This window comes from Pan paniscus, chromosome 8 (assembly GCF_029289425.2).
Source record: "Pan paniscus chromosome 8, NHGRI_mPanPan1-v2.0_pri, whole genome shotgun sequence".
NCBI classification, from domain to species: domain Eukaryota; kingdom Metazoa; phylum Chordata; class Mammalia; order Primates; family Hominidae; genus Pan; species Pan paniscus.
The window spans coordinates 144,533,038-144,550,591 of NC_073257.2; the positions used below are offsets into that span (position 1 = coordinate 144,533,038).

The window sequence follows — 17,554 nt, forward strand, 5'->3', positions numbered from 1 at the left end:
TCAGCTTCGGCTGCTGTAGCGAAATATCACAGGCTGGGAGGCTGAAACAAGACTTTTACTTCTCACAGTTCTGGGGGCTGGAAATCCAAGATCAAGTTCCAGCAGCGTTGGATGTCTGGTGCAGGGTTTGTGGCTGGCTGGGGTGAAGCTTCCCACTGTGCACTCACACTGCCACTTCTTTTGCACATGTAAGGGTGGGGACAGCACTGAGCCCTTTCTATTAAACACTAGCCCTATTGCACGACTTAACATTAAACACCAGCCCTACTGCACGACTTAACATTAATTACCCCCGCTAGCCCACCTCCGAATACAGTCACATTGGAGGTTAGGGCTTCAACCCATGAATTTGCGGGGTGGGTGGGGTGGGGCGGGCGGAATTCAGTCTGTAGCAGGCACCTACTGACTAAAGTAGACATTGGTTTATACATCAAATGGATTTTGCTGGAGTCCTGCTCAGCGGTGGCCGTAAGGAGGAACCCTGGGGGTGTCAACATAAGCCAGTGATGCAGCCTCAGCACAGGCCTGGGGCCCGAGCCTGCAGCACCATTCCTGCCACCCCGCCCTGGCAGCAGGTGTCTTCCTAGAACAGAACAAGCCCCTTTTGATGTCATTGGGCATTGCCTTGGCGGTTTACTCAGAAGCTGGAGGCTAGCCTCGCTAGAGCCCATTGCCAGGCCCTGGCCGCCCCTAAATCTGTGTCCACAAAATCCTCCGGAGTGCCTGCTCCGCATGGTGGCCACTGGCCACACAGGGCTGCTGAGCACTGGAAGCGGCCTTGTGAGCTGCTGCCAAGAGGCAGGTGCCCGTGCAAAGCCTTCCTGTGAAGGAATCTCACTGAGGTTGTTAAATACTGGTTACATGTTGAATGATGTATCTATCTATTGGGTTAAGTAAAACGTATTGTTAACTTTGGCTATTACTTGTTACCTTTAAAAAATGTAGCTACTAGAAGCTTTAAGATGACAAATGTGGTTCTCCTCCTCCATCTACAGGCATGTCCCGTTCACGGCGGCTGTGTCCCCGCGGCCTCAGACCCAGGGTCCAGCCCATGCTCTGGCCCCTCCGGCGGCCAGGATCAGCATCGCTGCCCCGGGGCCCGCGCCGAGCCGGCTGCTCCTCCGTGCTCTGCGCTCCTGGGCCCGCACCAGCCCCCTCCCCTGGAGCCCCCTTCCTCCCTGCGAGGGTTCCCTGCACGCCCCGCGCTGAGACCCAGCCTGGCCCGGGCCGGAGCCCTCCGTGACGTCAGGATGCGCCTGGCCTGACGCCGCCTCCCCTCCGACTTCTCTGGGCCGCAGCCGCTCCTCGTGAGTGAGGTCGCGGCCAGGGAGCCGGGTGGACGCGCCGGGAAGCTGCACAATCCACGCTCCGTCTGCGCGGAGAGCCGGGCGCGCGTGGCCCGGCCCCTGCAGGCGCGACTGCCGCCGCCCCGGTGGGCTCCCCTCCCCGGCACGCCCGGCACACCCGGCACACCCGGCACGCGGCTGGACGACTGCGGCCGCGCGGGGGCTGGAGCGTCCCCTCAGAGCCGCAAAAGAGCGCACCCGCCGCCGGCGCCCGGAACACAGGGCCCCTTTAAGAGGTGCCGCCGGAGCAGGGCCGTGACGTCATAGAAGTGCGAAGGGCGGAGTCTGTGCGCAGCCGCGGCGCGGGGGGCGGGGCGGGGGCGCGGCGTTCTTGCGGGCCTGACTGACAGGAGCGCCCTCCGGGAGCGGCCAGTACTAGGCCGCCGGTCGCAAGAGCGTCCCGCGTAGGCCCCGCCCCGAAAGGAGGCCCCGCCCCGGGGCAGGCCCCGCCTCCACGAGGACACCAAGTCCCGCACAGGCCACGCCCCCCGCAGGCCCCGCCCCACTCTGTTCAGATCTAGGCCCAACTCAGGCTCCGCACCTCAAGGCTCCGCCCCCAGCACGGCTCCGCCCCAGGCCCGGCTCCACCCCGCACAGGCCCCACCCCGAGTCAGGCTCCGCCCCGCCCAGGCCCCGCCCCGGGCTCGGCTCCGCGGGGCGGGACTTGCCCTCAGCCTGAGTCGGCGGCGGCTGCGGGAACTTTCCCAGCGGATCTAATGGCTGCGCGCGGGCCGCTGTGAGGCGCGGCGGCGAGCGACGGGCGCGGGGCCGCGGAGCAGCGAGCGAGCGAGCGAGCGCGAGGCCGGAGCCCCGGCCAGGCCCGGCCGACCCGCCGAGCCCGCGATGCGCCCCGGGGCCGCCCCCCGGCGCAGCTGACGCCCCGCGGCCCCGCGAAGACCCCGGCCGGCCGGTCCCGGAGGAAGCGGCCGCCGCCGCCGCCGCCCAGCCCAGCGCCCGCGCCGCCCGGGCACCATGGCGGGGAAGGCGGCCGCCCCGGGCACCGCGGTGCTGCTGGTCACGGCCAACGTGGGCTCGCTCTTCGACGACGTAAGTCCCCCGTGCCGGCGGCAGGCCCCACGCCCGGAACCCCCGACCCTGACCCCGGGGTCCCGAACTGCAAGCCCTGGACCCTGGACCTTGAACCTCCAGACCCAGAGGCCCCAGACTCTGATCCCTGTACCTGGGACCCCAGACTCCTGTCCTGATTCCCAAGTCTGGGAGCCCAGACCCCTGTCTTGATCCCCAAGCCCGAGACCTGAAGACCTGGGCCCTGAATCCCCGAACCCCATCCTCCAGACTCCAGCAGCTGACCGTTGACCCTGGGACCCTGCCTCTGAACTCCTGTCTGCAAATCCTGACCTCGAAACTCCAATATTAAAACCCTGTCAGAACCCCTGTTAACAGTCCCTGGAACCCAAACCCCAGAAACCGGGTCTGTGCGCACCAAACCCAGCCCCAGCCCTGATTTCCGAATCCTCAGAACCCTGGCCCTGGAATGCCCATCCCCAGCCCTGGCCCTGAACCCCAGATCCCTGGTCACTGGAACCTCAAATCCTGACTGCAGAACCCTGGTCACAGAACCTGCTCTCAGACGTCTGTCTCTGGTCCCACTGCAGAACCCTGGTTACAGAACCTGCTCTCAGACGTCTGTCTCTGGTCCCTGAGCCCTGGACCTCAAACCCTGAAACATAACCACAAACCCTAACCCAGGAACTTCTGACACAGGGCTGTGGCCCCAACCTCCTGTCCCTGTTCCCCAATCACTGAATTCTAGCCCTAGAATCCCAGCCTTCATACTGTGGTCCTTTGCCTCTAAAGCCAATCTAGCCTGACTCTGAACCCTGAATTTCAACCTCAGGCCCCAGCTTATGGCCCTGAACCCCTGTCCTTGACCCCTGAACCTGGAACCCTGGTTCCAGAATCAGGCCCCAAACCCGATTCTGGACCCTGCCCCTAACTCTGGTTCCTAGATCCCATCCTTGGCCCCTTCCTCCAACAAGCTCCTGCCCCTGAATCCTGAATCCTGAATCCTGGTCTTAAAGCCTGGGCCTTGAGCCTGCAGAATTCCCAAACCCTAACCCTTGACTCCCACCCCTGGCCCCTGTCCTCTGAGCCTAGGCCCTCCACTCTGGCTGTCAGCCCCAGCTCCTGGATGCCTGGGTGCCGGCCTCACTGTCTGTCTGTCCCTGCAGGGCCAGAGGGTAGGGTGCCCCCATTTAACCCTGCCACTTAGTATCTCTTTAGTTCTTAAATAAGGGAAGTCTGTTGAAAGCACTGTAGGACTTTACATTTCTTGTTTATTGAAGAAAAAGATGCTGAGAAGCTCTTCAGGGCCAGAAAGGGGATGCTGACTGCCTATGGCCTTTACCTTCTAGGGCCCCTCCCACCCAAGCCTCATTCCCACCCAGGATCCCAGGGTGCCCCCATCTCTGGAGAGACCAGGGAGCTGAGGCCCAGGGCGCACTGGGAGCTCCCCAGAGGCAGGCCGGTCTGACCTAGTTTGGCGTTTCAGCCACGGTGCCACCCTGCTGTTGGTACTCGTGCTGCCAACCCAAATAAAGCAGAGTGAGGCTCCAAGTGGCCCAGATGGAGGCCGTGGAGCCACGGACGCTCCCTCCCTCCCTCCCTCCCTCCCTAGGTGAACAGTGGGGCGCCGCACCAGCTTTATGACGGATGTGTGCCACTGATGCACGCGTGGTTTCCATTTCAGGAGGAGGTCTTGTGTCTTTGCTGGCAGCAAGCATGGGTGAAGTGTTTGATGAAGCTCAGTTCATGCACAGGCTAGGTTTGGTTTTTATTAACAAAAGGCGCTGTTTTTCTGTTTTTCTTATTTTAACTTCCAGGTGCCCATGTATTATACTGACCTGCTGGGGAGGAACTGCTTTTCCTCACACTTTATTATTAACAACTTCATCTAGGTTTATGTTTGATCATTTTCTACAAAAGTGCCTGGCATGGGTGTGTGTCTGTATATTTGGCGTTCTATTCTAGGCTTTCCAGTAACATGTCACTATAGCATGGTTTTGTTCAGATGATTCAGATCCGTTAGCTGCGGCTTCAAAGCCTCAGAAATGTCAGGAGCATTAAGCTTGCTGGGGCATTTTAGTCTCAAAGGGAAACGAGTTTTACTGTGCAGACATTCTTTCCAGTAATCTTTGATTCTGAGTTCTAGCATTTTTGTTGTGTTTCAATTGTATACACGTATTTATCTCTGTTGATATTAAATTGGGTAACTTAATTCACTTTTGTTTAGCAACCTATTCTCTCTGAATTTTCACTTTTCTTAAAGGCTAGGTGGAATTTTGCATTATGTTTATGTTTAGAAGGAACATTTGTTTAGGTCAACAGTACATAGGTTAATTCTGAAAGGTGCATTGTGATTTCAGGGCTGAGTGGAAACTTCTCTGTCCGTGTCTGAAGATTTCTTAATGTGTGCAGCTCAGTCCCCGGGGGCCAGACCCAGCCTCCTTCAGTGGAAACCAGCCAGGCACTCACATTCCCAGGCCCCCTTCCTTGGTTGAGGTTTGGGGTGTGGTACTTGTGGGCCAGAAGCCTGGCCGGTGGAAGGAAATTCATGAGTGAAGGAAGTTTTGGTTTCTTGGTTTGTCCTGGATTTCAGGGGACCTGCTTTGAGATTCTGTTTGCCTTTGTGCAGCCCATCCCGTGCTGACGAACGCACCCTGCAGGCAGTGCTCAGGCTGTGAAGGAATCTTTCTCGCCCAGTCTCATCGTGTTGGAAGCCAAGCTCGTCTGTGACCAGTGCTGGAGCCGGTCACAGTTCCGAGGAGGAAGGTGTTTGAATCTGAAGCAGATATCCCGGACTGTGGCGGATTCTGTTTTCCTTTTGTGCACAAGTGATAGGTGGTTTGCTTTTGCTTTTGCAGTTTTGAAAGTCTCCCCTCTTAAGGCCCCTCCTCCTCCCCGTCTTGTTTTTGTTTTAGACAGGGTCTCATTCTGTCGCCCAGGCTAGAGTGCTGTAGTGGTGCAGTCGCAACTCACTGCAGCCTCGACCGCCCTGACTCAGGTGAACCTCAGCATCCTAAGTAGCTGGGACCACAGGCACACGCCACCATGCCTAGCTAATTTTTGTAGAGACCAGGTTTCGCCGTGTTGTCCAGGCTGGTCTGGAACTCCTGGGCCCAAGCAATCCACCTGCCTCGGCTTCCCAAAGTGCTGGGATTACAGGTGTGAGCCACTGTCCCTGGTCCAGAGGTCACCCCTCTCAAAACGCTGCGTGCGTCAACTTTAGCTGTGGTTTGTAGCGTCCTGGGATCCACACGGAATCTCACTCTGTTTGCTCATCACTACTCCATCTTTGTGACCCCAGATTGGCTGTGCTGCGGGCTGCGGGGCTGTCCCCACTGGGGTTGTGTCTGACCCTGTGCAGACAGTGTTGCGGTAAATGCCTTACAGTGTACCGGTCCCCAAGCCCTTATCCCTCACTTTCCTAGAAATTATGGAGGACCCGAAAGAGTTCTTGTTTATGTTGGTTATAACTACCAATATTTCTCATATTGGGAGCTGAGACTGCATGAGAATACATAGCTCAATGCACTAGCTGGCAGAGCGATTACATCATCCCACATCACAGGCACCCCCTCAGGTGTTGGCCGTTCTTCCCTAGGAGACAATGAGAATGGAAAGAGGAGTCATTTTGTAGTATTATAGAAATAGTTTTGACCTAGTCAACCTGTGAATAGGCCTCCTCAGCCCAGTCCTCCCTCCCCAAACTGTCATGGGCACCCCTGTCTCTGGCCAGGTGGCTGGGGTGCCTGGGACTTTCCCAGGCTTATGCAGACTGCCAGACCACCCTCGGTGAGCCCTGCAGCTGGTCTTTAATTCCTGGATTGGACTCCTGCTGTCACTACTGGTTTGCTTGGAAAGAGGTGACCAGGGGTCCATATTTAATCGTTTTGCTTTGATGTGGCTGGTTTTTTGACAAGTGAGGTTTCTGGCTTTTGGTTCCTTCCATTTTTATGAGAAGGGAATTGAGGAGGTGAATTCTTGCCAGCTGTGGCGTCATAACTGCGTCCCACCCTTGCATGGTCAGGCTGCTGTTTGGTCCTGAGAACACAGCCCGCTGGCGGGTATCTGCCTGGCGGCCCTTCCTGCTGCTTGTTCGCAGCTAAGTCAGTTCTGAGCCAGTTTGCCTTTTTGCTTAGTCAGCTCCCGGGCAGCCCTGTCCCTCTGCCCAGACCCAGGGTTGCAGAACGGCTGTGAGAGTGGGCTCGGCAAGTGCTCGCTGGCAGGGACCTGAGCACCTTGCAGTCAGCAGGTGTTGAAGAGCCCTGGAAGAGCATGGAGGTGGCAGAGCTGCTGTGGGTATGGAGTCGGTGATGGTCAGTGGTGCAGGCTGGCGTCTCTGGTAGCATCAGCATTGCCTTCTTTGCCATGTGGTTCCTGGCAACACCAAAGGTACTGCCCTCTCTCCCACCTTGAAAACTCTGAACTCCATGTTTCCTCCAGCCACTGCGGGGCATCCTGACTCTCTACCGTGGCAGCCCTCGAGTGGGGTGGGGGGGTCTCCCCTCCATGTCCTTCTCCAGGCCTCTGCCCCAGCACTCCTGCACAGCAGGGCCCAGGGCTGGGTGCGGGTTGTACCCAGCTGGCAGTGACTAGCCAGAACTTTTGCTCCCTCTGTGGATCCTCCTTCTTCTTCAGGGACGTTTCACTTGGTAATGGCTGTGCTGGGACAGAATTCACACACCATGCCCCTCACCCATTTCTTTTTCCTTTTCTTTTTTGTTTTCAGACAGGGTCTCATTCTGTCGCCCAGGCTGGAGTGCGGTGGCTCACTGTAGCCTTGAACTCCTGGGCTGAAGTGAGCTGCAGCCATCCTCCCGCCTCAGCCTTCTAAGTAGCTGGGACCACAGGTGCACGCTACCACACCCAGCTGATTTTTTTATTTTTATTTTTTGTAGAGATGGGGTCTTGCTGTGTTGCCCAGACTGGGCTCAAACTCCTGGGCTCAAGCAGTGCTCTCATCTCTGTCTCCCGGAGTGTTGGAATCACAGGTGTGGGCCCTCACACCCAGCCCTTTCTCCCATATGAGGTGTACAATTCACTGGTTTTCAGTATATTCACAGGGTGTGCAGCTGTCACCACAGGCAATTGTAGAACATTTTTATCACCTCAAAAAGAAGCTGCATTAGCACCCAAGCCCCACGTCCCCCAGCCTCCCCACCCCCTGCAGTCAGTTTTCCTCTCTGTGGATTTGCCTGTCCCGGGCGTTTCACATACATGGGATCAGACGGTCTGCCCTTTGACCTGACTGCTTTCACTGAGCGTATGTAAAAGTGTCCATGTTGCAGCGTGCATCAGTCCTGCATTTCTTCCTTTCTTTCTTTTTTCTTTTAAATTATAGAGACAGTGTCTTGCTGTTCACCCAGACTGGAATGCAGTGGTGTGATCGCAGCTCACTGTGGCCTTGAGCTCCTGGCTTCAAGTGATCCTCCTGCCTCAGCCTCCTGAATAACAGGGACTACAGGCATGCACCACTATGCCCAGCTAATTCTTTTTACTTTTTGAGAAGGTGAGGTCTCACTATGCTGCCTAGGCTAGTCTCAAAGTCCTGGCCTCAAGTGATCCCCTGGCCTTGGCCTCCCAAAGTGCTGGGCTTACAGGCATGAGCCACAGTGCCAAGTCTCTTTATTCCTGTTTATGGCTGAATAATATTCCATTGTGTGGATACACCAAGTTTTGTTTCTGTGTTCATCAGCTGGTGGATGTTTGGCCTGTTCCCTCCTTCCGGTTCTGGTGAACAGTGGATGTTTGGCCTATTCCCACCTTTAAGTTCGGGTGAACAGTGGATGTTTGGGCTGTTCCCGCCTTCCGGTCCTGGTGAACAGTGGATGTTTGGGCTGTTCCCTCCTTCCGGTTCTGGTGAACAGTGCTGCTGTGTGCATCTTTGCAGGCGTCCCTAGGCGGACATGCGTTCTCAGTGCTGTTGGGTGTGCATAGTCTTGGCATTGCTGGGTGACGTGGTGAGTTCGTATTTAACCCTCGAGGGCCTGTCAGGCAGTCCATGGTGGCTGCCCCATGCCACATCCCTACCAGTGGGGTCCCAGGGTTCTGGTTTCTGCACCTCTCAGTGTTGGCGCCCCTGGGCTCAGGCTGGCCACCCTTCTCCCTTCCTGGGACCTCATCTAGACACACAGCCGTAAGTGCCATCTCTGTGTGGGTGCCCACTCCCAGGGAGAAGCGCACAACCAGGATGCTAGCCTGCAGTAGGTGGGGCCCTGCTCTGCCGCTCCGGCCAGAGCAGAGTGCCACCTCTCAAGGAGGTTGGGGCGTCCTCATTTCGGAGGCAGCTGTCTTCCTCCCTGTGTGCCGGGCACAGAGGATGGGGGCGGCCTGTGGTCTGCAGGTGCCCTCCCTGCCCCTGTGTGGCAATGGGCGTGGCTGGAGGTGTCTCAGCAGTCTCTTTTTTTGCGTTGCTGTCTCTGACCCAAGATCTCGGTGCACTTTCCCTGGGAGAATTATGACCTGTTTGCCAGGGCTCATAAGCGGCAGGATCGTCTGTCTGCCGGGCAGGGAGGGTTAAATATGACTGTGGTCCCGGCCCTGGCTGCAGGGTACGGGAGCTGCTTCTGCCACCTCAGGAAACCACGTCTAAATCTTGAACACCTCCTTACCTTAGACACCATCATTTCGGGTCTGTCCTTGATTTTTAGACTTTTGGAATAAGCCTGGCAGTTCTCCGTTTGCCAGCTCTGCATGCCCCTCTCCCTCCGGCCCTGGCATTTGGGACGCAGCAGGCTGTGCTCTTTGGATTGTTACTGATTCAGCCTTTGAGAACGGCCGGCGGTGTTCTCTCTGCTCACAAACTTTCATCGCCCGGTTGCTTCCTGTTTTTTTTATCAGTCTCTAGAGTTGCTGAGGAGAGAGTTTAGATCACCCGGGTTAGGGGTGGGGGTGGTGGGACTTCTTTGGTTTGAAATATTAACGATTCCTCATGTTTTGAAGTAAGCACCCAGATCGACCTGTCGGGCAGTGTTGGGAGAATGTCTGCACGTAGGCGTGGTCACGTCCGTCCCTGTCGCCTGCGCTGCTCCGAGAAGCCCCACTCTGACCAGCACCACTGAGGAGTGTCTGTCCGTGTGGAGTTGTGGGGCAGGTGGAGCAGGGCAGAGGGCCCCGCACGGCTCTGGGATGGCTGTGCTCGGTGGGGGTCTGATTTTGGGGGAAGAGGCTGGTACTGGGGTGTTTCCGTGGACTTGTTGGGTCTGATTCAGAAGTTACAGAAATCCAGACCCAGGCCTGCCCCACCGTGAAGCATCAAATTTAGAGCCCCTCTGTGCAGGGGCTGGAGGGGCATTCGGAAGACTTTGACCAGATCGGGGCGGCTGAGGGGGCTGCCTACGGCAGGAGACGGCAGGTCTCTCTGAGCTGTGGGGCTCATGGAGGGACAGCCTCCAGGAAGGTGGCCTCCATCCGGGAATGGGGTCCAGGCGGAGGAGGGTGGGCATCTCTCCACATGCCACTCTGTGCCCCACTGCCCCTGCCGGGGTGTTCCCGCTGTTTCTTGGGCGGTCCTTCCGATGTGAGTGCACTCCAGTGAAATACCTGTGGGGGCCCTAGGGGAAGAGGGTGCGGAACAGGCAGGCTGTTCCCATGCGGACCTGAAAGTCCTGTCAAGTTTCCCCTTCCTTTGCTCGGTTTCATTAATTGGGATACTTGGGAATCTCAGAGCCTGGTGGGAACCAGGAACTGGGCTCAGAGGCTCTGGAGCCCCAAGTCCCACCCCACCAGGTCTGGTTGGTGCTGCCATGGGCTCAGATCTGGCGTTTTCCAAGCTCCCCCTGCTTTGTGGAGCTCTGAGCGCTGGCTCCAGGCCGGCTTTCAGGAAGGCCGACTGCCTCAATCGTGGTTGCTGCCTCCGCTCGGCCTGAGGTGATGAGAGTGTGGATGGCACCTGCACTGTGTCCACTCTTTAGGCTCTAATGTTCAAGGTGTGTTTGGAGACGTGGAAATGGCTCTGGAGGAGCGTCCACCAGGTCCTGCTTGTGTACGGGGGCCGGCAGCACCGTTGTGTTGGGATGAATGGCCGAGGTGTCTGGGGACGTCCTGGAGCCTGCAGCCCTTGGCCGTGTGACGCCATGTGCTCATGTGACCGAGGACGCTTCCGAGGATGTGGAAGCCACCAGTCGTCCTGGGTGGGTTGGGGCTGGACATCACTTCTGGGGCAGGTCTAGGGTGATGGCGCTCCCAGCCTGCGGGGGTCTTGGCGTTGGCGCAGAAGTGGTTTCCCAGCAGCGTGCCCTGAGTGTTGGGAAAAGGCCCTCTGCTGCCACTCCAGGTTCAGAAGATGCCGCTTCTGGTTTTTCCCCGTTGTGAGTGAGAACAGCCCCACCTCCAGGAGCATGGCCTCCGGATCAGCCTGTTACTTGAACCCTGAGCCCCTGGTGGGTCTCGGTGACCGTGAGCCGGTTGTCTTCTTGATCCTTCTCTCCGACAGGAGTGTGAGACTCCTCTTTAGGGGTTGCTGGGGACCAGCTGGTTGCTGTGTCGGGGGGCCGTGCTCCCCCTTCTCTGTCTTGGAAGGTGGGTAAGGGCTTAGTAGGGCTGCCTCGGCTGCTGGGGCAGCTTTCCCGGCCCCTTCCCCGCCTCCTTCCCACTCTGAATTGTCCTGGGTGTCTCTGCGTGGGGTCTCCTGGCTCCTGCAGATCTGTGTAGCCTGCACTGAACTGCCCCTCTTCCTGGGTGCACTGCATACCCCGGGCCCCCTGGGCTCTGGCCTGTCCCCTTGTCCCCACGTGACCGCCCAGCCACTGTTCTCCCTGGCCCTTCCCTCTCGTTTCTGCCTGGGCCTGCCTGGCTGGTCTTGCCTGGCCCTGCCTTTGGTCCTGTAGGCACCAGGACTGCACTCTGGCAGGGGCAGACTCTGTTTCCTGCTCAGCAGAGCCCAGGCCTGGCCCTGGTTAGCAGGCTGTGTCGTCTGCTGTGTCATCTGCCTCAGGCAGCCTTCCTTTCTGCATCCTCCTCTCTCGGGGTCCCGCATGACTGGTCCTCATTCCAGGAACCAGAGGAGACTGAAGAACCCGAGACTTGGCTTTGGCCCAAGTCCCCGTGGAGAGGAAATCCCGCCTTCAGTGCCAGGTGCCAGGCCACAGTCCAGGTTCACGTGGATGCGGGGCGGGCCCCATCTCTCCTCGCACGTGCGGCCTTGGGCTGTGTTTCACCTGTCAGCCTGTCTGTGCCCAGGGAGTGGGAATCCCACCTTGCATGGTGGCTCAGGGTGGTCAGGGAGGGCGTGGCTGTCACATGGTTTCTGGACTGTCAGCCTTTGGGCTGAGTGAGGCGTTACTGCCATCAGGGGTCCCTGGAGGGGCTCTCTCCATCCTCTTCCTGGCGTCAGGTGTTCTCGGCGGCCTCTCGGTAACAGCCTGGCCTTTGCTTCTGTCCGGGGCGCGTGGCCCAGGCTGAGCAGTGCACTCGGCTGCCTGGGTGGTGTGAGGTTCTGTGAGCCCGGGCCCAGCTGCCTGTGGTGAATATAACCGGGAGGGAGTGCCCGCCTCTGCCCACCTGCCTGGCATCTGGGGTTCCCGGGAGGCCGGGCACCTGCACCCTCGCCGTCGCCCTGGGCTGACCTCCCATCTCCTCCTTCTCTACCCCAGCGCCTGTGGCCTGAACAGGACTTGGTTTTTCAGGCCTTCATGCCTCAGCTTGAGGGGCTCTTTTTTCAAAGGGTTCCTCCGGGATGCCTCGCCTAGGCAAGCAGGGTTTTCCTCCTTCACGGGACAGCCCGCGTGCCCCCAGCCCTGTGACGCGCTCTTGGTGACTCACCAAGTGAGTCCCAAGCTCCCTTCCTGTCATACTCTGCTTTACCGTGACTGTGGCGTCACACTCAGGTGTGCTGGCCTTTGGCAGCAGCGTCTGGGGTGGGGACCATGGTGTCTTTTTTAATGTTTTTTTTTTTAAGACGGACACTCCATCACCCAGGCTGGAGTACAATGGTGTGATCTCACCTCACTGCGACCTCCGCCTCCCAGGTTCAAGCAGTTCTCCTGCCTCAGCCCCCTTAGTAGCTGGGATTACAGGCGTGCACCACCACACCTGGCTAATTTTTTTTTGTATTTTTAGTAGAGACAGGGTTTCACCGTATTGGCCAGGCTGGTCTCGAACTCCTGACCTTGTGATCTGCCCGCATTACAGGTGTGAGCCATCGTGCCCGGCCATGGTGTCTTTATTCGGGTTCTGCTCAAATGGGTGGAGGGGTGGGGTAGGGCCAATGCAGCTGGAAGGGAGTTGGAGGAGCTGTGGATCCGGTAGTCCCTGGACCGTGGTGGTGTTTGCGGCCACATATGCCATGCTCAGGAGGTCAGCGGGGCCAGGGGAAGGGGTGTTGAAGTCACCAAAGGCCAGGCCAGGCCTCTGCTGCCCGTTGCCGGTGGCCCTGGAGTCGGCTCTGCTTCTGCCTCGCACCCGGCCTGGGGGTGAGGGAGAGGCCTGGGGGTGTTCCGAGATCTGGTTGGCTTTTGTGTTTGCGCATTTAACAGTGTTATTTACCCGGGATTTGAATAGCATGCAGTTCACCCAATGTGAGTGTATGGTTCACTGACTTTGAGAAAATATTTATGGTGTGTAACCATCACCGCACCTCAGTTTTGAGACACTTCCCTCCTCAGTCCCTGCTCCCGGCCCTGGGCCACAACTGCTTTCTGTCCCGCCAGTTTCGCCTGCGCCGAGGGTACTGTATCGTGAACCACAGGCTGTGTTGTTTTCATGCGTCTGGTTTCTTTGACTTAGCATAACGCAGCGTTTCAAGGTTTGTATTGATATGCTTTGCATATCAGCAGTTTATCTGGCTTTTTTTTTTTTTTTTTTTGAGATAGGGTCTCACTTCCACCTAGGCTGGAGTGCAGTGGCACAGTCACCACTCACTGAAGCCTCAAACTCCTGGACTCAAGCATTCTTCCTGCTTCAGCCTCCTGAGTAGCTGGGGCCACAGGCGCGGCCACCACACCAGGCTTTTACAATTTTTTGTAGGTATGGGGTCTCGCTATGTTGCCCAGGCTGGTCTCGAATTCCTGGCCTCAAGTGATCCTCCCACCTTGGCCTCCCAAAGTGCTGGGATGACAGGTGTGAGCCACTGCGCCTGGGCTTGTCTGCCCTGTTTCATGGCTGAGCAGTGTCCCCTGAGTGGAGGCACACCTCGTTTCTCCAGTCGCCCACAGATGGACGTTGGGGCTATCGTGGCTAGTGCACTGTTTGTGGATATGCACGTGCCTGTGTGGACGAGGGTGTCACTGCTCTAGGGCTGGCCGAGTGGTCACTCTGTGGCTGTCTTTCCGGGAGCTGCTGAATTCTTCCCATAGTTGCTGCCCCATTCGTGCCCCGTCGAGTGGTGTGGAAGGACTCTAGCTCTTCTGCATCATGCCAGCACTTGGTGGCATTTGTCTTTTTAATTATGGCTGTGTGGTGGCATCTTGCGGTTTAACTTGCATTTCTGGTCCTACTTCCAAATAATAATTCCCCACAAGGATGGTTATCTTGCCGTGTTGGTAATGGCTTTGACAGCTGGATGACGGACGGTGTTGGCGGGCTGCCCTCTGCCCACCCCTCCAAGAGGGCCTGTGGGATGCGAGGCCTCTGCTAAGAGGCTCCCGTTTGCCTGGCAGGTGGCAGGTGTGATGAGCGTGGTGAGTGCAGGTGAAGCAGGAGCAGACAGGTGCGTGTCCTGGAGCTCTGCAGCTGCAGGGCGGGAGCCGGGGCTTCCGTGAGGCTCTGTGACACAGGTCGGGGCCACCCAGCCCAGCCTGGGTTCCTGCAGCCCCACTCTCTGCCCCTGGTCTGAATGGTGGGGTTGGTGTGTCTCTGTTACAGGATTGGTGTGACGACTGAGTCACTGTGCCTTAGAGTACGGAGTCAGCCTCAAATTATTAACCAGGCATTAGGGGATGGGGTCAGCCTCGAGTTACTAACCGGGCATCAGGGGATGGGGTCAGCCTCGAGTTACTAACCGGGCATCAGGGGATGGGGTCAGCCTCGAGTTACTAACCGGGCATCAGGGGATGGGGTCAGCCTCGAGTTACTAACCAGGCAGTAGAAGATGGGGTCAGTCTTGAGTTATTAGTATTTATCGGGGAGAGCAGAGAGAGCTTAGGAGACCACATTGCCACTGTTTAGGGTCAGAGTGGTCCCGCAGGTTAATTCACTTCACCCAGCCTCTCAGGGATGTAGTGAGGCTGCTCGGGGGGCTGTCTCAGGCCTCTGGCCAGTAGTCCCTGTCCTCTCCAGCGACCACTCTCTCCTGGGTGTCAGTGGTTTTTGGGAGTCCAGGTGCAGGTCTCAGCAGCAACTCTGAGGTTCTGCATAGCTAGTGCCACCTGTGACACTGCTGTCACTCCAAGGTGCACCTCACCACACCTGGAGCAGCGCCCGTGAGAGGAGGGAAGCGACACCCTTGGGCTGAGCTTTTCCGTGAACCGGCCGCTGTGTCCCTTGACGTGCTGAGAGGGCCTGGCTGTGAGCCGCATGGTACGAACCTTCTGAATGCAAGTGGCCAAGCCGGCATTCTGGCTGGGCTCGCTGGCCACAGGACGTCCATTGTAGGACAGCTGGGAGTGGGGGTGTCTGGCTATTTCACTATTAAAACAAGTGGAAACACTAATTTGGTCCCACCTGACCTCATGGAAGACGGTGGAGGTGGCAGCCGCCAGAGTGTGAGGGGCCATGGTTGCTGACCTCGCCTCCTGTTGTCTTAGATCCTTGGCACTGCAGGGGCGGTTCTGCCAGACGTAGCTGTTGTCTCTTTGGCCACCAACTGGCCCCTATGGCGTTTGGCCTTCAGGGTGGTCATTGGGTGCGTGGCTCTCTAGGGTGGACCTGGCCATCCTTGGGTGACAGTGGGCCATGTGGTGGGGACTCTGCAGGCCACCTGGAAAGGGGTCCACCTGAAAGGGGCTGCACTGTGGTCCACTTGGGCCAGTGGCTTCAGTAGCCACACGCTGCTTGGTCCAGGTTCCTGCCTGAGCCCACTGAGCAGATGAGGGGGATGCGGCCCAGAGTGCGAGCCTGGTGGGCAGCTGTGGAGCCTTAGCCCTGAGCACCCTCCCTTGCCTACCTTTCAGGCTTCTGAGCGGCTGTCAGTTGCCACCTGCTGGCACTGTGAATGTTAGACTGCAGAGCTGAGTGGGGAGCCCCTTCCTGTGGTCCCTGGCACTCTGACCACATGGATGAGCCTGCGAGTGTGAAGCTGAGAACTGGGTTGACTGCCTGCTGCTTTGTTTCTTGCAAAGAGTGCCTTAGTTAGGGGACAGGCCAGCCCACCGTCATCTGCCTGCAGCGTCCATCCAGGTGGTCGGGGGACACCGGGCTTCTGGGTCAGCAAGTGTTTGCCATACGCCTGGGTGCAAAGTGGACCAGCCACCGTGGGTCATGTGGGGGGATTTGGGTGGGACTCTCAGAGGAGCTGGTTCTCTGGAGAAAGACATCTGTCCAAGTAGCACACAGACTTGTGGGGACATATGACTTGCTTTAATTTTCTCCATCACCGTTACGGTTTTTCAGAGCTGTTGCAACTTCCTGTTTGCTGTAACGGCTGTGCCTCCCTCGCTGCTGCAGTGGGCAGTGTGTGCGTCGTACACAGGTGGAAGGTGGAGGCCTGGGACCAGGCTGGAGGGACGTGGGGCGGGAATGGGCCTGACCAGCTAGGGAACAGAGGCAGGACCCAGGGGGACAGAGGCAGGACTGACCAAGACTGTCAGAAGAGCCAGCCGGGGTCTTCTCTGAATAGTCGGCTGCACGATTAAACTGGGTTCTGCTCGGGGAGTCCCTGGGGTTCGGAGCTGTGCCGCCTTGCGGCCCAACCTGGCAGTACCCCCCACACAGGGGTCCAGGTGTCCTCTGATTCTGCTGTGCTGAGTCTGTCGGTGGAGCAGGAGGCCCAAGGACCAGGAGAGCTTCTGTGTGAGGCTGTGTCCTCCTGCATCCTTGTCTCCCATTCACTCGGGAGCATTTATGGGTGCCTTCTCAGAGCCTTGGTGAAGTTGGAGTGGGATAGGGAGGGAGGATTGGTGGCGCCTTCTCAGAGCCTTGGTGGCATATTGAGTGGGATAGGGAGGGAGGATTGGTGAACACCTTCTCAGAGCCTTGGTGGAATATTGAGTGGGATAGGGAGGGAGGATTGGTGAATGCCTTCTCAGAGCCTTGGTGGCATATTGAGTGGGATAGGGAGGGAGGACTGGTGAACACCTCCTCAGAGCCTTGGTGGCATATTGGGTGGGATAGGGAGGGAGGATTGGTGAACGCCTTCTCAGAGCCTTGGTGGAATATTGAGTGGGATAGGGAGGGAGGATTGGTGAACACCTTCTCAGAGCCTTGGTGGAATATGGGTAGGATAGGGAGGGAGGATTGGTGAACACCTTCTCAGAGCCTTGGTGGAATATGGGTAGGATAGGGAGGGAGGATTGGTGAACGCCTTCTCAGAGCCTTGGTGGAATATTGAGTAGGATAGGGAGGGAGGATTGGTGAACACCTTCTCAGAGCCTTGGTGTGGAATATTGAGTAGGATAGGGAGGGAGGACTGGTGAATGCCTTCTCAGAGCCTTGGTGGAATATTGAGTAGGACAGGGAGGGAGGACTGGTGAACACCTTCTCAGAGCCTTGGTGGAATATTGAGTAGGATAGGGAGGGAGGATTGGTGAACACCTTCTCAGAGCCTTGGTGGAATATTGAGTGGGATAGGGAGGGAGGATTGGTGAACGCCTTCTCAGAGCCTTGGTGGAATATTGAGTGGGACAGGGAGGGAGGACTGGTGAACACCTTCTCAGAGCCTTGGTGGAATATTGAGTGGGATAGGGAGGGAGGATTGGTGAACACCTCCTCAGAGCCTTGGTGGCATATTGGGTGGGATAGGGAGGGAGGATTGGTGAACGCCTTCTCAGAGCCTTGGTGGAATATTGAGTGGGATAGGGAGGGAGGATTGGTGAACACCTTCTCAGAGCCTTGGTGGCATATTGAGTGGGATAGGGAGGGAGGATTGGTGAACACCTCCTCAGAGCCTTGGTGGCATATTGGGTGGGATAGGGAGGGAGGATTGGTGAATGCCTTCTCAGAGCCTTGGTGGAATATTGAGTGGGATAGGGAGGGAGGATTGGTGAACGCCTTCTCAGAGCCTTGGTGGAATATTGAGTGGGATAGGGAGGGAGGACTGGTGAACACCTTCTCAGAGCCTTGGTGGAATATTGAGTAGGACAGGGAGGGAG

General features: G+C 57.7%; 1 protein-coding gene across 2 annotated transcripts in view; it reads left to right on the top strand.

The window, feature by feature from the left end:
• Positions 1–2,236: 2,236 nt before the first annotated feature.
• Positions 2,237–17,554, top strand: part of INPP5A (inositol polyphosphate-5-phosphatase A) — a 254,391-nt gene continuing 239,073 nt past the window's right edge. The window contains exon 1 of one of the 2 annotated variants that reach the window (XM_034951471.3): positions 2,237–2,393. In XM_034951471.3, the coding sequence (XP_034807362.1) occupies positions 2,319–2,393 (75 nt within the window). In that variant the 5' untranslated portion in view covers positions 2,237–2,318. The remainder of the gene's footprint in view (positions 2,394–17,554) is intronic. The other variant, XM_003816261.6, reaches the window with a different exon arrangement.